This window comes from Varanus komodoensis, unplaced genomic scaffold (assembly GCF_004798865.1).
Source record: "Varanus komodoensis strain SLA01 unplaced genomic scaffold, ASM479886v1 scaffold9, whole genome shotgun sequence".
Lineage (NCBI taxonomy): Eukaryota > Metazoa > Chordata > Lepidosauria > Squamata > Varanidae > Varanus > Varanus komodoensis.
This window is the reverse complement of record NW_025336598.1, coordinates 4268668-4293225: the sequence shown is the minus strand read 5'-3', so window position 1 is coordinate 4293225 and position 24558 is coordinate 4268668. Positions and strand designations below refer to the sequence as shown.

Sequence of the window (24558 nt, the reverse complement as noted above, 5' to 3'; positions counted from 1 at the left end):
ATTTTATTTGGCCAGGGCGGCTTGTTTTATAGTGTATATTTGTATTTTATTGTATATATTTTAAAATGTTATTTTAAATTTTTTGTTGTAAGCCGCCCCGAGGCTTCGGCGAATGGGGCGGCATAAAAATGTTTTAATAAATAAATAATAAATAAACTACTCCTTATCAGGAAAAATTCTTAATGTACTAGACCCAGCAAGTCATCCCCTCTCTAATATCAGTAATAAGTCATGATGGTCAAAGGTTTCTAGAACTTTACTGAACACATTGACCTCATCCTCTGATCCTAAAAACTGAAAGCCATCCAGTAATATTGGACCAGATGGTGCCCTAACACCTCCATATAATGAGTTATTATTATTATACAGCTGAAGCTCTCTGGCCAGTTCATAACATTTTAAGTCACCCAACCAGATTTCAACCAGGCCTTACCCTGCTTAGCTTCCACAATTGAGCAGAATCAGACATTTCAGGTTTAAAAGAGTTTGTCATGATGAATGAGTGGCTTTGCTTTCGAAATATCTTGCAAACAACCCCACTTGAGGGTTCGATGAGTTCTCTCACTGGGCCAGAAACCCAAAAGCCTTGATCCTTTCATAAATGTTCTGCAGTTTGGGAGTGATAGGATAAAATGGAGGAGAAAAACTGCTTCTACATTGCCAAAGATTAGGATCTATAATTAGTTGACTCCCATTATTCCAGGAGACCTCAGCACCAAATTGTGACCACCTCCATCAGTTCAGGCAGCGAGACTGATGGACAGCAGAGTGGGTAGAATATCAACAGAATCCTCAGTCTGTCCTGAACACCCAACACAAATGGACAGGAATTCTGGAGAGAAAAATGTGATGTGTACAGCCACCTTTATCCTAGCTTTCCAGGCTATTCTGGTGCGGACTTGGTACTCAGGGGAACGTATCTGGGGGAGACTAATTCCACAAATCAGTTCTTGATTACATACATCAAGTCAGTTTCTTCATCCACAATCTAGTAAAAGAGAGATTTTTAAATCTCTCATGAGATTTTAATAGCCAACCTGCCATTTAAAAGAATCTGAAGAGTGGGCTGCTAAGGCCACCACAGTTCACCTGGAGGAGGGAGAAACCAAGAAAGGGAATAGGGATAAGATGCCAAATAACTCTTCCCTTCACCTTGCATGTGAGCCCCCCCCCCCCCACCATACTTTTCTTTGCAGGCAACTACCCTGACAGGAATTCCCTCATCTTTCTGAAAGTGATAATCAAAAATTACAGGTGCATTTTATTTATTTATTAAGTTTGTATAAAAGCCCCCTGTTAGCATAATGCTTTCTGCACAGCCACTACAATAACATGAAGGGAATTTCACTATTATTTCTGATTGGTGAATGAAAATAATGGGGAGTTCCCCTCCCAGGGAATCCCGTGCATTGCTATTTCTCTTTACAACATTATCTTCAATCTATAGGAATAGGATTTGTGGAACTGGTGGGGGCAGACCTGTAGGAGTGTGTGAGGAGGTAGAGGGGCTCACCCATTTTCCTGGAACCTTCAACAGAGCAGGGCCAAAGAGAACAGGGCATGGCTGGGGATCTGCTTGGGCAGAACACACGAGACTCCAACGGCCGGGAGACGTGGCCAAGTGCGCAGCTGTGCAGGACTGCCAGCTGGGGGAGGAACAACTGGGTTGGGTGGAGTGGTGCACGAGAAGAGAGTATAGAGAGGAGAGGAAGGGAAGGGAAGGGGGGAGGAGAAAGAGGTAGAGAGAGAGGAGTGAAAGCAGAGATGCGTGTGTTGTTTGGGAAGAGCTGGCTTGGCTATCGCTCGCAGGCAGGTCAATGCAAACAGAGAGGAGAGACCTGGTGGTGCTACTGCAGGGGCAACGCTGTTCATTGCCGTAGAGACAGGAGGGGAGAGAGCCGGAGAGACAAGGGCCTAGGCGCTTCAGAAAGCAAACCCGTGAAATGTGTAACCAGAGAATAAAGGCCTGGTGAGTGCACTGGCTTCCTTGTGTCTCCCTCATGGAAAAACATGGAGAGCCAGTGTGGCATAGTGGTTAAGAGCATGGGACTGGGACTCAGACGATCTGGGTTCTAGTCCCCGCTCGGCCATGGAGCCAACTGGGTGACTTTGGGTCAGTCACAGACTCTCAGCCCAACCTACCTCACAGGGTTGTTGTGGGGATAAGATGGAGGAGGAGAATGATGTAAGCTGCCTTGACCCCTTTGCAGGAAAAAGGCAGGATATAAATTGGGGGAAAAAAACAACCAAGAACAAGGTGTCATTAGCATGTCCCTCCCTCCTGATGCAGTCACAATGGTGGAGAATGCAGACAGGGCAGCAAAGGGAGAAACAGGTCACCCCACTGCCCCAGCTGGTTCCTGGATGGCTTGGTGGGCTAAGCAGCAAAGGCTCCAGGCCCAGGAGCAGCAGCGCCTGTTGCAGCAATTAGCAGCACAACAGACGCAACTCATGGAGCAAGTTTTCAATGCCCAGCTCCAGAACCAAAGTTCCTTGCTTCAGCAAGTGCTGGAAGGACTATAAGGCCCTCAAGTCAAAACCCTAGTTGGACAGACAGGAGGAAAAGGCCCAGATCATATATGGATCTCTAAGATGACTGCAGAAGATGACCCTGAAGCCTTTCTAAATACATTTGAAAGGGTTTTCTGGATGCCAAGTGGCCCAAAGACCAGTGGGCCCTCATCCTGACGCCTTGCCTCTTGGGTCCTGCACAAGAAGCAGTGGATACCCTTACCCCAGAAGCTGTAGGCCAATATGATTAAGTGAAGGCGGCCATTCTAGGAATTTTGAATGTCTCTGAAGAGACCTATTGGCAGCGGATGAAAGGGGTTGTATATGTGACTGACACATCTCCCAGGGCCTTGGAACAGAAGATTTGGGCTAATGGGCTGAGATGGTTGAAGCCTGCAGTCCGCAGCACTGAACAGGTAGCTAAGCTGGTCTTGCTGGAACAGTTTATAACCATTCTGCCCACCCCAGTCGGCAACTGGGTTAGGTGCTAGAGACCTGAAAACCTAGAAGATGCCATCGTGCTTATGGAGACTTTTGTGGCCACTGAGGAGCCAGATGGAGACAGGCTGGGGCTACCCTGGCAGGAGAGCCAGAGACGGAAAGCACTTGGTGGCTGTGGCAACAGGGGCCCAGAGAGGTCAAGAGCAGCTGAACCAGCACCTGCTGGAAACGCATGTACCCCCCCCCGCCCGCCCCTGGCATCTCCATGCCTTACAAATGCGAAAGGAAGAGGATCCCAGCTGAAGCCAGTGTGCTTTACAGGTGGCAAGGAGGGGCATTTCCAGTGGGACTGTCCTTTGATGGAGTGTGACTTTGTGGAAGCCTGGTGGTCTGCCCCAGTGAGTGCTGCCCCCCCAGCAAGCTTGGCAGGTTCAGGTCAGGGTGGATGGGAAGGAGGTTGAGGCCTTAGTAGACACAGGCTGTGGTCACACCCTGGTTAGGTAACCCTGGGGCAGCCCCTTGGTGGAAATACTACAGGTTAAGTGTATACATGGGGATGTTGAGCTTTACTTAACTCGATGGGCCAAGGTGGAGGTAAGGGGGAAGGTACAACTATGTAAAGTGGGGGTTGTCCCTAGTTTAGCTTATGGATTGATAATTGGACATGATTGGCCCCATTTTGATGAGCTGGTGAAGGAGGTTAGCTCAGAGGTTGTCTTGGTAGGGGAGGAGGAAGACGTAGTCCTTACGGTTCTGAGTACCTCTCACAAGTGGCTGGTCTTCCTCCAACAAAATGATGCCTCCCTTGTCCACACCCTGAGGCAAGCCCAGGACCCCTCAGAAGCAAGAGAAGGAACAAGGTGTGGTCCCCCACTTTAAGATTACAGGGGAGCGGTTGTTGTATAGGGTCGTACCTGCAGGGAAGGCCATGGAGAGCTGAGACAGTTGGTGATACCAGAACCCCTTAGGTTAGCAGTCTTACAACTAGCCCACGACCTGCCTACCGCTGGCCACCTAGCTGAAAAGAAAACTACCGATAGGCTAGTCCAGAGGTTCTACTGGCCAGGGGTGTATGCCCAGGCCAAGCAGTATTGCTTGTCCTGTCTGGAATGCCAGAAGACTCGGAGGAAAGGTGTAACTCGAAAGGTGAAAACCCTAAAGAGGCCTGAGGCACCTCCCTTATTGTGAACATCAAGGGCTCCAACAGAACATGTCATTGCTGTGGATAGGGTGGCACAAACTTTCTAAACATCTGCTTAAAGGTCTGGTTAAACCGTTCCACTAGACCATTGGTCTGTGGGCAATATACCGTTGTGCGTAAGGGTCTTAGTTTCAACAGGTCCCACATCTGCCTCATCACCTGGCTCATGAAATTAGTGGCTTGATCCATCAAACTTTCCTTGGGGAAGTCCACCCTGGCAAAAACTCTCAACAATTCTAAGGTGATAATGCAAGCTGGGATACTTCATAGAGGAATGGCCTCAGGGTATTGGGTAGCGTAGTCAATCACCACCCATATATATTGGTGTCCTCAAGCTGACTTCCCCAAGTGCCCTATCAGGTCCACCCCAATCCTTTCGAAAGGCTCCCCTGTGACTGGCACTGTAGGGCCACTGTAGGTCAAATATGGCATAGAGTAACATAAACTAGAAACCTTGAACTGTTCAGACTCTTCCACAGAATCATTGTGGTTCACAACACTGGGCCTCCAAAGCAACGTATAACTAGGGATCTATTCCAGCATATTCCAGGGGCAGATTCCTGCCTGTGAAAAGTTCTGAACATCTGGAAAGCAAATGTGAATGATTGCATTTGGATTCCAGCAGTGGCAGTCACAGCACAGCAGAGAGAGGAGGAGCTGAAGAAGCCAGAAAGAGTGCAGAAGAGCAGCAAGGGAGCCAGGGATGGAAAGGTAGGAGCTGGGTGTGCTGTGTGGATGTAGACCTAGCACGACTCCTAACAAAGTGAAAGGGGGTGTGTCTAGGTACAAGATCTACTTTCGGGTCAGCACAGCCATTGTCCCTTGTTTATGTCTCTTAGTTGTGACTTGGGTTGCCAGGGCCTCTCTTTCCCAGGGACTTTGTCTTCCCTGAGAAAACAGGGTATCCAGCTTCAAGTGAGGGTAGTGTAGACAAGACAAGCTGGAGTGGGGGAGGGGAGTAAATATAAGGATCACTGAGGGGTGGTCTATGCTAGACCAGGAAAAGGCCATGGCAGGAGTGGCAGGTGTTGCAGTTATCTGCAACACTTGTGCCATGTTTGTCTACCTCCCCCAGGAGGAGCCGGAATACACTTGCACTAAGTGCAAGTTGGTGTCCCTCCTCGAGGAGAAGGTGGGGTCTAGAAGATGCCATTACCTCCCTATGCATGATAAGGGCGGGGGGAGGAGTTCCAGGCCATTGCCCAGGAGGTCCTCCAGGCCAACCAGTAACAGCCCTCTACCAGAAGATGGAGCGGCCACCAGGGAACCAGCAGGGGAGACATGGAGAAATGTCATCTGTAGGAGGCAGAAACAGGCACCACTGGCACCACCCTGTCCATTACCTTGCACTGATCTGAGGCTGAGAAATTGATTTTCTCCACTTAAGCAGGCTGAGATTGCAGCACCCTTGGGGGACTAGCATGATTGAGAAACCTGGACCGGGGTCATATGCAGCCAGGGAGGCACTGCTGGAGAGGCGACTAACAAGAAACAGCACCCTATCTCCACCAGGCAAAGAGGAAGGTAGGCTATCATCATCAGGGACTCCTTATTAATGGATACCGAGGTGGTGGTGTGCTGGCCAGGTCTTGAGGTGAGGAAAGTCTGCTGTCTGCCAGGAGTACGCATCCAGAGTGTGACAGATAGGCTGCTGCATCTTCTCCCCTGGGGGTCATCAGCCATTCTTCGTGATCCACATGGGGACAATCAACACAGCCAGAGGCTGGGTGGAATCAGTGAGAACTTCAAGGTTTGGGACAAGAGACTCAAGGGACTGAAGAGTCAGATTGACTTTTGCTGCCCATTCACTCTTGCCAGTCTGTGGACAAACGCTGATCCAGCAGAGGAAGATTGCAGAGACAAATGACTGGCTGAGGGCATTGGCCAGAAAAAAAACTTTGGATTCCTCAGCCACAGCAACCAGTTCTCACCAAGGGACTTCTGATGAGGGGTGGGGTATACCTCACTGGGATGAGTAAAAGGACCTTGGGAATGCTCTAGTGAACTTCATCTGGAAGGCTTTAAATTTATCTGGGGGTTGGATCAATTTAACCAAAATTTAACCAAAAACCAGTCAAAACAGTCAGTTGAAGGAACAAGATCAGGGTCTCAGGGGCAGCGCAATGTAGGGACTGCAGGGGCTGGCATGGCTACTGCATGGATGGTTTTTGCTGTTCCAAGTGGACAGAAGAAGGAAACACAGAAACATAGAAACTGAGTGAGCCAGAAGGGGCCTCCTGGGCCATCTAGTCTGAGCCCTGGCTCAAGCCAGCTCCACTCATTACATGCTGGGGAAGGAGGAAGGAAGCTGGGGCAGCTAGGGAATGGGGTTTGCAGGAAAGAGATAAGATGTATGTACAACAGTCCTAGAAGCAAGAGAGTCTAGCAGGGAGAGCTTAAGGCTTTCCTGAGAATAGACAGGTATGTCCTGGTGAGGATCACAGAAACATAATAGGATGATAAGCAGGACTGGAATGTCAACATAAAAGTATATGCTCTGTTTAGGAAAGGCAGGAAGGGAAAGAGGGGAGGGGGTATAATGCTATATGTTAAGTAAGGAATACAGTGCAAAAGAGATAGTGGGTGGGCTAGAAGGGGACAAGTTAGAGGTGATCTGGTTAGGACAGACAGGTCTAGAGGTGCTGTGGCAAATCTGGGCAGCATACAAATGTTGCAAATAAATAAATTAAATAGATGGAAGCAGGGACCTGACAGTGGGGGTATGTTATTGCACACCAGGTCAATGTGAGACTGTGAACGATGCTCTGATAGACCAGATTGGAAGGATATTTTTCCAGGGACTGATGTCAGACTAACTGGTCTATAGTTCCCTGGTTGATCTTTTTTCCCCTTTTTGAAGACAGGGGGAACATTAGCCCTTCTCCAGTCTGGCACTTCTCCTGTTTTCCAAGATTTATCGAAGATAATAGCCAGTGGTTCTGAGAGTTCCTCAGCTAGCTCTTTTATGACTCTGAGGGCCCTGGAGATTTGAATGTGTTTATTCCCTCTAGGAATTCCTTGATCATGTGTTTGTTAAACTTGGGTTCCCATCTCTCACTTTTAGCTTGTACTTCCTCTTGATTGCAAATTTCCTTGTGGGAGAAGACTGAGGCGAAGTAGGAGCTGATCAACTCTGCCTTTTCCTTGTTGTCTGTTATCACTCTGCCTTCCATTTTAAGTAGCTGGACACTCTTCTCTTTCTCGTGTCTTGTGTTCTGGATGTATCTGAAAAAGGCTTTCTTGTTGTTCTTAGTATCCCTTGCTAATTTCAGTTCATTTTCTGCTTTAGCCTTCCTGATGCTATTCCTGGAATTCCTTGCTATTTGTCTATATTCTTCTTTTGTGGTCTGGCCCTGCTTCTACTTCCCGTACATGTTTTTGTTGTTGTTGTTGGTTTGTTTCAGACTGTCACTCAACTTTTTGTGGCACCCTGTAGGCTTCTTCTGCTGTGTTCTATACATTTTTCTTGATGGAATTGTTCGTAGTTGTGCTTGGAGAATATTTTTCAAGACTTCCCACCCCCCCTTGAACGCCTTTCCCCTTAAGGGTATGTTGCCATGGCACTTCGCTTATCATTGCTCTTAATTTTGTTAATGTTGGCTTTCTTGAAGTCCAGGATGCTTGTTTGGCTCCTTGCCCACTCTTTCCTTTATCATTGAGAGTTTGTGTATTGCATGCTCACTTTCCCCCAGAGTTCAAATGGTTATTTTGTCCACCGGGCCATCCCTCTCAATTAGTATTAAATCAAGAATAGCAGATTCTCTTGTACTTTACCTTTGTCTATTTTCTGCTGGAGACCATTGGCACATTACATGTCGGGAATCATTTGGAAGGGCCATGCTTGGCAGAATATGTCTCCCAGCAAGTATCAGGGTAATTGAAGTCCCCCATGAGGACTATATCATTCTTCTTGGTTTTCAAAGATTGTATCCTTGTCCTCTTTTTGCGTGGGAGGATGGTGATATATACCAATAACTATGTTGTTCTTATGTTTTGCTCCCTTTAAATTTAGCCTGATGCTTTGAATGGGGCTACTAGGTTCTTCTTCTTGTACTTTTGTGCAGGTATATGTGTCTCTTACATATAGTGCAACTCCACTTCCCTTTGTGTCTTTTCTATTTTTTTAAAACAGGCTATATCCATCAATTGTAGAGTCCCAGTCATGTGAGTCATCCCATTAAGTTTCAGTTATTCCTATACGATCATAATTGCCTAGAGCTCCCTAGACTTTGAAGTCTGATGTTATTTCAGTGAAACTTCTCATGTCAGTGTTGTTAGTTTCCATGTGGAAGAGAAAGAAGGGGTATTTGTCAGTGGGTCGTATGAGCTGTGTGAACTTGCTGGTTATATCTTTAACCTTGATGCCAGGGAGATGGAATACTTGGCAATTCTCTGGGTCATTATGACACATATTTTTCCATCCTGCACAAGAGCAAATCTCCCACAACTAGCACTCTTCTCCTTTTATTCTAGACTTTGCTATCCCTTTCCTTGCTTGATTGGTCTTTTGTCTCTTTTTCAGTTACTCAGTGTGCTATGTAGTTCTTTCACAGTGGGTTTCTCACATGCCCCTTCCTCAAGGAACCTGAAGTGGTTCGAGAGTTCCACTGCTTCCACAGGTGCAGAGTGTTTTCTAGGTCTTCTGTGTCTGTCACCCTGTTCCTGCAAGTTTCCTTAGTTTCCCTTCCCTCAGGGTTTTCTTTTGCTGCCTCAGCTTGCTGTTGCTCTTCTTCCTTCTGGAGTACACTTACCTGTTGCAGCTCCTCTCCTCCATCTAGAAATTCTTCATTTTCTTTTATCGTCTGGAAGGTAAGACACTTGCTGCTCTAATGCTCTCACCTTTTAATGTAATAGAGTACTAGTGTGCAGCAGTTGCATTTGTTGCAGGCCACCACTGTGCAGTTTCTTGGCGCATTGTCTTTGCCACCATGTGCAGGGGGGAAATTAAAGTGAAATAAAGGAGAGAAACAAAGGGTGGGGGCATGTTAGGGACCACCCTTTGACCTCTCCCACTGAACTCCTGTTTGTTCTTCCTGTTTGCTTGCTCTGGTTGCACACTCCCTGGGAGCTTGGCTGCTTGTATCCCAGGGGCCCTAGACCAGCTGGGACAGCTTGTTCTGATGTGTTCTGCTCTGCTTGGAGTGAGGAACCAGAATGGCCTATCATGCAGCATTTTGTCAAAGGCTTGCTAAAATCCAGGTAAACCACATTCACCATGTCCCCTCTGTCTAGCCACTGCCCTCAGTTGTCTTGGAGACTTCATCATCCCCAGGCAGCCAAAGACACTGTAAGACAGTGATGGTGCTGCTGTCCTTGCCTGGCACCTAGGCATGGGTAAAGAGTGTGAGAGGCTGACCACTAGTGGGGAGGAGGGAGGGTTCTGTGAATGCACAGATGACCATTCAAAGAACAACAGTTACAGGTAAGCAACCTGCCTTTCTTCATCATAGTATCTGTGCATCATGCATATGGGCAATTAGCAAATTTACCCTTCATGGATGGAGGAGCTAACATCACTAAATGTTTGCTAAAAGAACTGCCCTTCCAAATGTGCAGTCTTGTCTGGTGTGGATGTCGAGCTGGTAGTGCAGGAGGAAGGTTGAAGGCATGGACCATGTGGCAGCTCTGCAGATGTCATGAAGTGGGATGCCAGCTAACAGGGCAGTAGTTGTAGCTTGTGCTCATGGGGAGTGTGCATGTGGGTGGGAGGGGAGGTCAGGTATCACTATCTCATATGCCAGAGAGATGGTGCTGCACACTCATTTGGACGGTCTCTGGGAAGAGAGGAGCTCCCCTTTATTCTGACCCACATAGCAGATAAAAGGGTGGTTCAACTGCTGTAGTTGCTCATTTTGAGCCTAAAAGAAGATGAAGGTGTGAGTATGCTGAGGAGGTGCAGTGTGGTCCCAATAAGGGTGGACAAATTGGGGAAAAAGGCTAAGAGAACAATGTCCTGATTGAAATGCAAAGAGGAGGTAGCCTTGGGAGGACGGTTTTGTCCCTGTGAAAAATGTGGAAGGGGGCATTGAACTGGAGGGCTGACAGCTTGCTGGTTGTGGTGGGGAGGCATGATGGCCATGAGGAACACTGTCTTCCATTACAGGAGGCACAGGTCCAATGTTGCCATAGGCTTGAAGGGCCTTTTTGTAAGGGCCTGCAGGACTATGAAGAGGCTCCACGAGGGGGTGCAGGATTGTACTGGCGGGGGGGGGGGGGATATTCCAGAGGTCACAGAGGAAATTGGCCACCAAAGTGTGTGTGAAAACAGATGGCCCTTGTATTGGTGCATGGAAGTGCAAGATTGCTGGCAGGTGGATCCACAAGGAGGATGGGTGAGCTCTGCACTGAAGCAGGTCTGGAGATAGCTGAGGATGTGTTCAATGGAAGTCTAGCCCCACTGAGCTGGCAAAAAATGTGAAGGCCTACCTTTTGGCCAAGTAGAACTTGTGGGTGGAAAGTCTGAGGGCCTGGAAGGTTTGAGGGCCTGGAGCATGGCGGCTACCACCAATGGGAGGGACAGGTAAGGGTCTGCCACATGATTATCCTCCAGGCAGTCAGGTTCAGGATTCTGACATCAAGGTGAAGAACCTGGTCCTCAACCTGTGAGAGCAAGTTGTGTTGTAGTGGTAGACAGAGAAACATCCTGTTGGAGAAGCAGAGGAGGAAGATGAGTGACAGCTGCCTCATCCACCAAGGGGTGATCACAGTCTATCCTGTCCCTCAGAATCTCAGATACAACCTTGGTGGAAAGGGAGGGTAGGAGTAAAACAGGGTCCCATCCCACTTCAGGAGTAATGCATCCCTGTGGGAGGTGATCCCCCGTCCTGCTCTGGAGAAGAACATACTGCATTTGGAGTCCTGGGGAGTGAGCTCCACTCACTCTGGGTGGAGTTCTGAGTGGAGCTCACTTCACCTTGGGCATGCCCCGTCTCTTGAAGAGACTACAGAAGACTGTGCCCTTGAGTTCCCACTTGTGTTGCAGTAGTGTCACTCAGAGTGTCTGTCAGTGTGTTGAGGTGGCCTGCAATGTGGATGGCTGTGATGGAGACACCACTCTCTATGACCATTCCCAGATGGTGGATGTCAGGGTTGACAGGTAGGCAGATTGGGTCCCGCTTTGCCCATTCAGGTAATGCATAACAGTGGCATTGAGTGTGGCTATCTGGACATGATGGCCCTAATGGATTCTTGAAAGCAGTCGAGGGCATTGTGCACTGCCAACATCTTGAGAAGGCTGACATAGAGGGGCAACTTGTGTCAACTCCAGAGGCCCTGTGCACACATGTTGCCGCAATGTGCGCCCAGCCTGTATTTACGGTGTTCATCAGGCTGTGATGGAGGGCTCTGGAGGGGGAGAAGTGGACTTCAACAGTGAGGTTTTCCATGGTGGCCCACCATTGCAGGGAGTGCCTGACCAATGGCATGTGGGACAGTGTTGTGGTGTGGGGATCTTCATCCATGGCAAAGGCTTCCACGAACCAGAGCTGCAGGGGTCTCATTTGAAGGCAAGCAAGGTGCAGCACTGACACCATGGTGGCCATGAGGCCTAGGAGCCTGAGGATGCTATGCGCAGTAGAGTGGGCCATGGTCCTGATGGACTTGGCCAGCAAAATGAGGGCCTCTGCTTGTGGCTGTGGGAGGAATTACTTGGCAAATATGGAGTCCAGGCAAGCCACCATGAAAAAGATGAACTGGGTTGGGGAGAGAAGAGATTTGTCATGACTGATAAGGAGACCCAGGTCCTGTAAGAGAGTGCACATGGTACACACCCCTCACGGGAGGTCAGGTTTGAAGGAGGCTGCCAGGAGCCAGTTGTCCAGGTACAGGAAGACCTGGATGCCTTGGAGCCTGAAATGGATGCAGACCACTGCCACACACTTAGTAAAACCACGGGGTGTGGTGGCAAGGCTGAAAAGGAGAATGGAGAACTGGAAAGTCTCCTGCCCAATCTGGAAATGGAAGAAATGCCTATAGGCCTGATTGACACTGGTATGGAAATAGGTATCCCTGAAGTCAATGGAGGCGAACCAGTCCCCCTGTCTAAGCAGGGGAAGGATGCCTTGCAGGATGATCATCCTGAACCTCCTAAGGGTGATTAATTTATTGATATCTCTGAGATCAAAGATTGGCCTGAGGCCTCTACCCCATTTAGGTACAGTGGTGGGAATAGAAGCCTCTTTGCAGGTCCATGGAGACTCTTTCTATTACTCCTTTGGACAGCAGGGCCTGCATCTCTGCCATCAGTGCTGGAGAAGGCAGGGTGGTCTTCAATGCAATGTAGAAGTAGAAGATCATCAAACTCTATACTGTACCATGGTTACTATAGACAGAACCCAGGAGTCAGAGGTAATGGCCTCCTATGCTGAAAGAAAGTTTGCCAGATGGTTGGTGAAATTATGAGGTGGTGGGGACTGTAAAGGGGGTGGGGGCTGCCCGGACCTGAATCTTGGTGCCTGCAGCTGGTGTCTTGGCACTTAGACATAGGTTATTGGCAGGGCTGGTCACTGTGCCTCTTAGAGAGAGGAACCATCCACAACCTCAAAGGGCTAGAGCCCAAGGGGGTCCCTTAACACTTACACTGTTGTGGTTATGGGTTGGTGCCCTAAAGTTCATATTTTTGTCTATGCAAACCTTAAAGAGTCCCTCCCCATCAATGGGCATGTCCTCTAAGCAGGCCTGTGTTGCTTGGAGAATGGCAGCAGAGTGCAGTCAGGCATGGCAGCAGATCGCTACTGCTCCATCATTGCCTTCTCATCGCAGTTGAAATGGTGTTTGCTTGGATTTGGTACCTGGACAGTTTCTCCACCTCAGCATGGACAAGACAGGTGGTGTCACAGAAGTTATCAGCTAAGTGTTATGCATAGAATCCCATTTTTCCCAGAGGAAAAGCTGGTATCTGGCCATGGTGGCCTCATAATTGGAAATGTGAAGGCCTAGTGAGTACACCCTGTAGACCTTTCTAGCTAGACTGTCCAAAGCATCTCCCTCTCTATCCACTTGTGTGGAATGATCCTGCTGGGAAGTCCCCCGCCCTGACTCCACCATATTGTCAGGTCTGGGGTGTTGCTGGAGGAATGGAAATGATTTTTCTGTCACCCTATAGATGGACTGAATCCTCCATGAGGTGGTCAGTCCCACCACAGGGGCCTTCCAGGATTGTTGCACTGTAGGCAACAGGGCTGGTAGAAAGGAAATGATGACTGGGCTAGTGCTCTCTGAGGTCAGGGCATCAAAGACCATCTTAGCCTCAGGCTCTGGAAGCCCAAGTCATGTGCCATGCAGAGTACCAGATCAGTGAAATGTCCCCTTCCTCCAGGTGTAGAGGCCAGGGCCTGGACCTGGGCCAGGAAGTCGGTGGCACCTGGGTGGAAGGAGCCCTCATCATGGAGCCAGTGAGTGGTGTGTGTGTGTGTGTGGCTGCTGAGAGCTGCGAGAGTGACAGCTGCAAGTGCTCGATCATGAATGCACCTGGCAGCACCATCCCAATCTGACTCGGTGCTGGGTTGGTGATGGCAGTCGATGTTGCTGCAGCCACAGTGGTGATCATCAGGGCTGGCATCAAAACCAATGTCCTCCCAGTGTTGAGAGGCACACAATTGGTGTGGGGAGGGGGCCTCCTCGGCATGGGTGGAGTGATGATGCTGGCCCACATGGTGGTGCTGATGCTAACTGGTGCCATGAGGCCTGGGACAGCAGAGACAGTGGGGGCACCATCCAGCGGGACCCTGGGATCTGGAGTAGGAGGGCAATTGTTGCACAGCAATGTAGCTGTAGGAGAGGCGGGTCTGGTAGAGTGGCACTTTTTCTTTTGGGGAACAGTCATGGCCCCTGATGGCTTCTCCTTCATCACGGGAGCAACCCTTTTTCAGGTCTTTTTTGCTGGTTGTTTAGTCTCCTCTGTCTGCAGAGGGTCAGACTGTTCCACCTCTGCTCTAGAAGAGTTGGCAATCTGCAAAGCATGCTGTCATAAGGTGAACTCAAGTCAAGCACTGCTGGCAGATCTACTTTTTGACCACCTGGCAGTGCAGACAGGTCTCCACAATGTGCCTCTCACTGAGGCAGAGAAGGGTAGCAAGAGTGGTTGTCTGCAGTAGGCAGGCAAGCTGCATACAAGGCACAGCTCTGAAAAGCTGGGTCAACCATAGAGAGACAGAGAGAGTGAGAAAGTTAAGGGATTCCAATCAGCAAGGTGAATGCATGTGCAGTCAAAAAGGAGCTGAGGGACTGGGTGGCAGCCCTGCCCCTTTTATCCTGAGACCGTGGGGGGGGGGCCTCCCACCCACCCCATGCCCCATGATACTACAGAAGTTTGTTTTTTTTTTCCCTGATCCAAGCCTTTGCTCTGCATGGCAAAGCCCATATGTGATGCACAGAAACCACAACAAAAAAACTCTAGAAACCCTAGACAGGGGAGTGGGGTTGACAGCCACGCAACATGCCTTCCACAAAAACAGGTTCTGCCAGACGAGCCTTGTGGAATTCTATGACAAGGTTTCAAGGTGGCTAGATGGAGAGGATGCAGTGGATGTGGTATACCTGGATTTCTGTAGGGCCTTTGACCAGGTGCCTCATGATATCCTTGGAGAGTTTCAGCATAGAATGATGCTCTGTCCAATGGATTAGGACATGGCTGATGGACCACAAGGAGGGGGTGACTATCAGTGGGGAAGCATCATGACGGCAACTGGTGATGAATGGAGTCCCCCTGGGCTCAGTTCTGGAACTGATTCTGTTCAACCTCTTTATCAATGACCTGGAGGAGCAGGCAACAAGCCTGCTGACCAAATCCGCAGAAAATACCAAAGTGGTGGTGGTGGCCACAACTGCGGAGCAGGTACTCCAGGTCCAAAAGGATCTGGACAAAATGTGGATGTGGGTGGGAGACAACAGGATGGCGTCCAATTCAGGTAAGTGCAAAGTCTTGCACTTGGGACTCAGGAATAGGTGCCATAAGTACAGGTTAGGGTACAAGTGGCTGGAGAGCAGCACTTGTGAAAAGGATCTTGGGGTATTTGTCAATAGCAGGTTAAACATGAGCCAGCAGTGTGATATAATGGTTAAGAAGAACACCACCCTTGAATGTATAGCCAGAAGTGTGGCATCCAGATTGAGAGAGGCATTAGTGCTGCTGTATAAGACTCATGCATCTACAACTGGAGGACTGTGTCCATTTCTGGGCTCCACAGTATAAGAGAAACATATCTAGGTTAGAATCCCTTCAGTGCAGGGTCATACGAATGGAAGCTGGATTGGAGGGTATGACATATCAGATGAGACTGAGGGAATTAAGTTTTTTCAGCTTGGAGAACAGGAGACTCAGAGGGGATGTTACAGTAACACACAGGTATGTAAAGGTGTGTCACACGATAGATGGTTGTGACCTGTTCTCCCCTGTACTGGAGGAAAGGATGTGGTACAATGGGGCAAAGTTAGGGATTACATGAGTGGAGCCAGCTGAAGTTGAGGGTCAGACCAGATGGCCCAGGAGACCCATTCTGACTTGCCATGTTTCTATGTTCTGTGTTTCTATGTCATTATTGCAGTCTAGAAACATTTTTACTACACAAAGTTTCTAGACAACCTCCAGCCTGCAAGCTCAGTATGGTTCATGGGATTTGTCCATCTGGAGGTTGCCCCACCTATTCCCCTTCTCAGGACCCACTTCCTGGAATCTACTGAAGACTTTGTGAGGTGGGGATAGGAGTCCCCTTGTTATCTCTAATCTATGTTTCTCCTAATTCTGGTTTCACAATCCTGCTTTAAGGTGATATTCTAAGATGGCTTCAGTCTCTCTCTCCTTTTCTCTTAAGAGTTGTTTCTCCTTTGCTCTGCTTTGCTTCACATAACCTGCAGAAAGTGGCAATTATTGATACCCTCTTACTGGAAATTGGGGAAATATTTGGGAGGAAAAATACCCTTATAGAATCTTTTCTCCTTCAGAAGGACTAAGTTTTAAAAGTTGTTTGAAAATAGTATTGCTGAAAAACTAATTCAAAATCAGTAATCTTCGACTATTTGAAAATCTGGACACTTAGGCTTGCTGGACCTGAGAAAAGACTTCCAAACCTGAGTCTCAGGGCTGAAGTTCGTAACCCTAGACCTGACAAGCAACCCAGAGTTTATTGACATACAAATTAATTGTATTTTCTCATTTTTTACTACCTACCTCTGCCAATGCTGCCAATGAGATGGGTAGAAACATTTTTGTTGTGAATTCTACCTGATGTCTGATGGATAATAACATCCCGAACTGGGGCTTCCCTAGAAGAAAACAAATTCAGAAGAGATATAGAGTATTTTGTTATGACAACAACGTCTTGGAATTTCAGGCCCTAATTATGGTAATTATGTAATTACCTAATTATGGTAGTAATTATGGTAGTAAGATGGCTCATGACAATCTGCAGCAAAGCTACAGAGTGGTGGGGGTGAGAAGACTATTTAAAGAGATGGTGTAGTAGATGGGAGAATCATGCTGATTTGTTGCATATGACTCCCCCCTCTACTTTCTACTTAGCCATAAAGTATAAGTGTTAGACTAGCAAGATTTTGTGGCCAAATACATGCATTTGATGCTTTGAAAATGCTTCAGAAACCATTATTAATAACATTTCCAAGCTTGTCCCTCTTTTTTCCCTCCTCCTGGGAGGAGGAGCAGGAGGAGGCCCATAGAAGATCCTAGTATCTGTGCTGATGCATGTATCTTTGTGAACTATTCTCAGTAATTGACTAATTTAGCAGCATGTAACTGCAGTTGTATAGGTTTTTTTTAACAAACTCTCTGGAAATTGTTACAAGAAAGAGTAAATATATCATACAGTCTCATGTTAGCTATCCAAGAATACACATTTGTCCTTGGTTTTTCATGTCTAGTCCTCTTCCTCTGAAGATTAGGTTCAGGACATTATGAGGGCAGTGACCATGTAACTCAGGGTGGATTTTTAAACACAGAATTTTAAAACTATTAAATCATAATTTATTTTAAAATTATCTATAGAATACTAAATGCACAATTAAAGTTAAATCTCATCATAAATATGCTAAATTTCATAAATGTGAAAGGCAGGTTGCTTACCTGTAACTGTCGTTCTTCAAATGACCATCTGTACATTCACACATTATGGGTGCTGCGCCTGCGCAGTGCCTCTTGTCGGGAAGATTAAACAGCTTTAACAGTTTTGGCAAGAACTCCGTGCCTTCCCCACCACCACAATAGTATAAATGGGCAGAGTGCGCACCATTTCCCCAGTCTACTAAAGACTGCCCATTTGCCCGCATGTGAAACTTACTAAATTGAACTCAATAGGAAGTGACAAGACAGGAACCAGTTGTCAAAAAGACAGTAAGGTAGGTATGCACATGCATGGACATGTGAACACAGTTACCAGAATTAGACATATAAAAGAGGCAATTCCTGTCAACCCAGTCACCGACACCAAGTGGGGCTGGTGGGCAGGTTGTGTGAATGCACAGATGCCCACTCAAAGAATGACAGTTACAGGTAAGCAACCTGCCTTTCTTCATCATGGCCTCTGTGCATCAGACATTATGGATGATTAGTAAGCTTACCACACCCAGAGGTGGGATGGTGTCATCACTGAAGAATGGAGGAGAGAACTGCATGGCCAAAAGAGCAGTCCTGTCTGGCCCTGACATCTAGGTGGTAGTGTCTCATGAAGGTTCATGGAGTAGACCATGTAGCTGCCCTGCAGATGTCATGCATGGGAATGCAAGCAGAGAGAGCAGAAGAAGCTTGCACAGCCCTTGTAGAACGCCCTTTAGGTGTGACCGGTAGGTCCAATTTGGAGAGACAATAAGACAGTTCAATTGTTTCTAGAATCCATTTTGAAAGCCTTTGGGTAGTGTCGTGCCTAACGGCTTGACAGAGACGTCTACTCATGAGGAAGAGGCAGGAGCTAACAGTGAGAGTCAGGCACTGGAACAAGGGGACTTATATTTGAGGCCCAGTGCCCAGACAACCCCTCTGCAGACTGAGACTGCTGAGCAAGTAACCTCTCCACAGCCTGACCCCTTAGTCCCTGAGCGAATAGCCTTCCCGCAGACTGATGGGGAGGCATCTGAAAGAGTGGCTTCCTCTCATCCTAGCTCTGAGCTGCCTGAAAAAGTTCCCCCCCCCCCCCCCGGCTCCTGACTCTGAAGCTGCTGAGCAGAGTTCAGGAGAACAAAAAGACATAACGGGAAATTTGGCCAAATTAGGAGGATTTTAAGGCGACAAGTCCAATTACAACGACAGGACAGAGGTCTGTCCCACCCATGAACGGAAAGGCGAGACAGAAAGGTCTGATGCCACGTCGTCTCCTGAGGTAGCTCAGAAAGAAAGGAGCAACTGAACTGAAAGGGGCTTGTTATTAGAGCTTATCAGACACATCGTAAATCTTGTAGTGAATAGCAATAAAAGTCTTTAGCTTCACTGCCAGCTGCTGTGTGAGTTAATTGGAGACGTGAGTTACGACCTCATGACAGGTAGTAATCAGAACTCCTTTGTTATGCTCTGAGTATTTGATGAACAGATGCTTAGTTTTTCTAAAGAACTCAGTTCGGGATCAATAGAAAGCTAGGCATCGTCGAACGTCTAGCATATTCAACCGGTGTCGTCGAAGGCATAGGAAAGTAGGCTGGCAGGACAATATCTTGATTGATATGGAAAGTAGAAGCGACTTTAGGAAGAAAGGTTGGATGGGTATGAAGAATGACTTCTCCTTATGAAAGTTCAAGTATAGAGGATCAACAAGTAGAGCACACAGTTCATTGGCCCTTCTAGCTGAAGTATTAGCTATTAGGAAAGCTGTTTTCCAAGAGAGGAGATGCAGATCAGTCATGGCCAGTGGTTCGAAAGGAGGCTTAGTGAGAGCCTGAAGGACAACAGAAAGGTTCCATGTTGGTACTACTGATAAGATCGATGGTTGGAGATTTTGTAATCCTCTCAAGAAGTGACAGATAAGGAAATGAGAGAATACTGAGGAACTCGAGATGCAGCCACAATGATGTGAGATTGCTCCAATGTACACCATAATGGAAGAGGGTTTAAGTCCATCCTGGGGTAACAAGGGTAGAAATTGTAAAATGTTCTCAATAGTAGCAGACTGGGGTGCAATGTTATTAGCTATAGCAAATGAGGTAAAGCGCTTCCATTTAGCATTATAGGATCGGCACATAGCCAGTCTTAGCGCAGATTGGAGAATAAACTGTACGTCAGGGTGAAGGTGTCAGTACCGATGGTGTCAATATTCAATGAAGGTGTATCAAGAAGTTGAGGAGTAGCAGAGAGCAATGTCGGAGAGGTTGTTTGCGTTGAATCCAACAAAGTTGTTGATACCGATGGGGAAAAAATAGTCAATGAATGAACCAGGCCGTGAGGTTGAGAGAGTGCAGATCCGGATGTTGAATTGTGCCGTGTTGTTGAGTAAGCAGATGTGGAACCCAAGGAAGGTGAAGAAAGTTGTTAGAAAGTCGAAGAAGAGTGGGGAACCACAACTGTTGAGGCCACCAGGGAGTTATGAGAATCCCACAAGCATTGTCTTGGCTGATTTTGGCTAGTGTCCTTGTGATCAATGGTATCAGTGGAAAGGTGTAAAAGAAGCTGTTTGTCCAAGGAACATTAGTGCATCCCCGATCAAAATCGGGCTGATGCCCACTCAGGAGCAATATGTCGTGCAGAGTTGTCATGAGTTGCAAACAAGTGTATGTCCAGTATTCCCCAGAGGCAAAAAAGGTGTTGACAAACTTGACAGTCTAATTCCCACACACGAGTCATTGACATGTGTCTGCTAAGGGAGTCGGCTTCTTTGTTGTTGGTCCCTGCGAGATGAACAGCTAGAGGAGTGATCCTGTGGGCAATGCACCAGTCCCACAGGCAGAGAGTGAGATGAGCCAGGGAGGCTGACCTCGTATCACCTTGTTTGTTTATATAGAACACAGTCACAATATTGTCCAATGCAATCTGTATGATATGGTCCCAAAAGATATTCTCAAAGGAATGAAGGGCTTTGAAAGCTGCCAGCAGCTCCAGATAGTTGATGTGTCTCATGGCCTCACCAGGTCCCGTGTCTGGAAGGTGGAGCAGTTGGCTCCCCAACCCGTCATGGAAGCATCGGTACAGAGTCAGGGTTGGCTGTGCTAGATGGGATGGAATTCCAGAAAAGAGGTTGGTATCTAACATCCACCAAGACAGAGTGCAAAGAACTGAGAGAGGTGGCTGAAGTAGACAGTGTGGTCAATCATGTTGTGGATGGAAAGTGTGGTTGAACCAAAGTTGTAAGGATCTCATCTGCAATCTGGCATTTGGCACCACCGAAACCGTAGATGCCATATGTCCAAGCAGCTCCTGTATCGATAACGCTGGAACAGTCCATTGAGTAGTGATCCACTGGATTGACGCAAGTAGTCTGTCCCTTCAGTCCCAAGAAAGAAAGGCTCGGGTGCATAGCGAGTCAAGGTGAGCTCCGATGAAGTTGATGACCTGAGAAGGAACAAGGCATGATTTTTCAACATTAATGCATAGTCCAAGTTGGTCAAGCAGGGAGCAGGTTGCATCGATGGAGGCTAGAAGGCCCTCCCTGGGAGAGGAAATGATAAACCAGTCATCGAGGTAAGGATAAATATGAATACCCTGAAGCCTAAGATGGGCACATACAGGAGCCATACACTTGGTGAAAACTCTCCGAGCAGTAGTGAGACCGAAAGGGAGTACATTATATTCAAATATGTCGATACCGACAGTGAACCAGAGGAGATGCCTATGAGCAGGATGGATGCTTATATGGAAATAAGCATCCTTTAAGTCTAAGGATGTGAACCAATCCTCTTTTCTGAGCAATGGAAGGATATTGTGGAGCATGATCATTCAAAATTTTTTGGTTTTGATGTATTTGTTAATGCCATGTAAGTCCAATATTGGGCGTAGACCACCATCCCATTTCAGTACCACAAAGTACCTAGAGTAGAAACTGTGCAGTCCTTTGGAGCAGTGCAGTTTTCGAATCACTCCTTTATGAAGTAGCTGGGAAACTTCATCCTGAAGGATCGGAGAGGCAGCCATATACTAGATTGGTTCCAGGGGAGGCACAGTGTCAAACTCAATTTTGTATCCATACTCTATGATGGAAAGTACCCACTTATCAGATGTGATGGACTCCCAAATGGGGAGTCGGCCTTGCAGCTGATCCCCAAAAAGAAGAGGAGAAGGTGGGTTGGAGGATGGAGGAGAGGTTCGTGCATCTTGTCAATGCTGATGTTTGTCAGTGTCAGGACACCAACCAACCTGTTGGTATTGTGGAGCATTCTGCCTCCAGTTCCTTTGCTGATGCTGTTGGAATTGTTGGTGTCCAGCATACTGTGGGTAAGGTTGGTACTGGTACTGAAAGTGAAGCCACAGCCACTTGCGTTGAATTTGGGATGGCGTCTCCATATGGCGAGCTGCAGGACAAGCCTTCTGAATATTCTCCAGCTTGTCATCCAGTTTTGAGTGGAAGGGCCTGGAACCGTTGAAGGGCATGTTTTCCACGTGCCACTTGGTCTCATCGGGCAGTTTACCTGAGCATAACCAGGCATTGTGACGAAGGGCAACAGCACCAACAAGTCCCCTAGAGTCACAATCGACATGATGTCTCACCATATTAAGTTGCTGGATGGAAAGCTGCATAGCCTTGTGGGTGAACATGCGGGCAAGTTCCCTATGCTGGTCTGGGAGATTAGTGGTGAGGGACTCAAGCTTCTGCATGAGGAAGTATTGGTACCTCGCCATGGTAGCTTCATAACTGGAGATATGCAGCCCGAGTCCCATAGCAGCATAGATACGAGACATCATGTCAATCTTTCTGCCTTCCTTGTCTTTCGGTGTTGAGTGTTCTTTGTTTTCTTGACCCTGAGAGGACTTGATAAGAATTGAGTTTGGTTTGGGATGCTTGAGAAGGAATGGGATGTCTTGTTCCCGAACCCTGTACATTGATTCCAGTCGCCTGAACGTCGGGTGCGGCTGATTGGCCATGTATCCATCATCACTTGCTGTAGGGTTGTAACGTATGGCAGAGTGATGGAGGATGAGTCCTCCCTTCTGATGATGTCATATATATTATCTTGTTTGGGATCGATACTATGTTGGACATTGATCTCCAGCAACTTCGTCATCCTCGACAGCAATTCCCCGAAGTTGCCGTGTGAATCTCCAGGTGAACCTGGTTCTTGTGTGGAGACAACAGCACCTGGCGACAGCAACGCCTGTTCAGAGTCATCCGAGTCAGAATCAGAGTGGTACGGGGGACTCAAGGATGACCCAGCAGGAGAAGGCGGAGGTTGGGAAAGAGCAGCCGCAGAAGTTGATGGGCCGTCCCTCAACACCGAATGAGGGGTGGAATGATGAGGACAGACTGAAAACCTTGGGTAGTAGCCGTAGGGAGGATAATAGCCCCTTGAATAGGACCAAGACAGATCAAACTCCCCATACAGTAGAGGAACCCAGTATTTTGAAGGCTGAACTGGGGCCTGTTGTTTGTTTTTTATAATAGGTTTTATTTGAGAAATTAAACAAAAACAGAGAGATTCAAGATGGGGTCAGGATGGGATGGCTGTGATTAACGGAGCTTCTGTTATCATGCCTGTTATCACGGCAGTGAGTCGTGGGAGGCTCATCTAAGCCCTGTCAGGGTGAAGACAGATTGCCTGGGCATTCTTCTGGTCGGTGTGGGACGGCAACCCCATATCCACTGGGAGAAATTCAGGCATTTCTCAACCGGGCAACACAGAGAAGCGTTTTTTAGCTCCTTCAGGTCCTTGACATCTGATGAAGGATTAGCTTAGGATTTTTATTAGCCAGATAAGCATCGGAACTGCTGGGTAAATATTTTTATTTCTTAATTCTTTTTGCAATACTACCCGTGGAAAAGTTGCATCTGTTTCTATTGGGCATAAAGAAAAAAGAAAAAGCCCTCTTGATGTTTAAGCGGCAACTGATATGGAGAGAGAGTTGAGGCTTCTGTCCAAGTTGAAGCTGAAGAAGAAGATTTTTCCCTCTAACCTCTCTAAGGGTGAAGAATTAAAATAAGCAATCATTGTGGAATTAAGTGATAGAAGGTTAAAACTTAGAGCGATTATTTTGGATATCTGTTTGGACTTCTGCCAAGACTAACTGGACACTTGCCAGGATATTTTTCATATTGCATGGTGTTTTCCCCTCTAATGTGATGACTTTTTGGGTGAGCATTCTTATTTTCTTTTTGCAATACTACTTGTAGAAAAACTATATCTGTTGTTAATTGGCATAAAGAAGAAGAAAAAAAGCCTCCTTGATGGAAGGAGGAATTTTCCCCCCCACAGTGTCTTAAGCAGCAAATGATATGGGGAGAGGATTTAAAGTTTATAGGGGAGAGAGAGTTTGAAATGTGTGCAAAAGTTGGGACTGAGAAAAAAGGACTTTGTTTTTTTCTTGATCTCCCCAAGGGTGAAGAATTAAAATAATAACTATTGTGGAATTGATATAAGAATATAATTTGCCTGTTGAATGGCCATTTTTTCCCCTCCGTTTCTGGGACCTTTGCCAAAGTATTTGGCAATTTGCCAACACTTTGTCCATAAGTGATCTAGAGGAAGAAGAAAGTGGTAGTAGGCCTTTGCTGCCATCCAGTGGCTATTGGAATTACTGCAACTATGGAAGAGCTAAAGAGAATACTCCTGGCAATACAGGAATCTTTAACAGCTTTACAAATATCCCAAGAGGAGATGTTGATACAACAGAAAACCTTTTCAATTGAACAAAAAGAATGTTTTGATAAACTTGATACTTCTTTTAAGTAGGTTTTGGTTGGTGTGCAATCTAAAACTGAACAGAATATACAAAAAACACAACAAGTATATGAAAAACTTGAAACCATGGATAAAGAAATAAAATCAGCAAAACCAATAAATAAGCAATCATGGGATTTACTTGTTATACTAGAGAGAGAGAGAATCAAGATGGAACATTTTTTACTGAAGGATGGATGGATCCCAAACTAACTACATATGACTCTGAGGAAGAAGAAACAGTGAATGTTGATTTGCAGCAAGAAACACTGTCATTGGGAATAAATATTGACCTACAACAATCGCTACATTTATTGAAAATAAAGCAAGAAATAGTGAATATCGAAATACAGACATTGAAGAGCACTGATTTTCAACAAGCATTATCAAAGGGAGAGAGATGGGGCAGAGGTGTAAAATGGAAGAATACTGATTTTCAACAAGCTCTATCAAAATGATGGGGCAGAGGTGAGAAAAGAAATGAGAAAATTTGTTATCTTAAAAAGGAATGATATAAATGAGTTGGCATGTTTATTGTGGTATGGAAAGGCTAAGTTATATGATTTCAATGTGGAAGCTTCTCTACATTTAAATGTATTGAATTATGA

General features: G+C 46.9%; 1 protein-coding gene across 2 annotated transcripts in view; it reads right to left on the bottom strand.

Moving 5' to 3' along the window:
• Positions 1-24558, bottom strand: part of ITFG2 (integrin alpha FG-GAP repeat containing 2) — a 109088-nt gene that overhangs the window by 7752 nt on the left and 76778 nt on the right. For both annotated transcript variants that reach the window (XM_044417782.1, XM_044417783.1), the window contains one exon: positions 16320-16414. In XM_044417782.1, coding sequence (XP_044273717.1) covers positions 16320-16414 — 95 coding nt within the window. The remainder of the gene's footprint in view (positions 1-16319; positions 16415-24558) is intronic.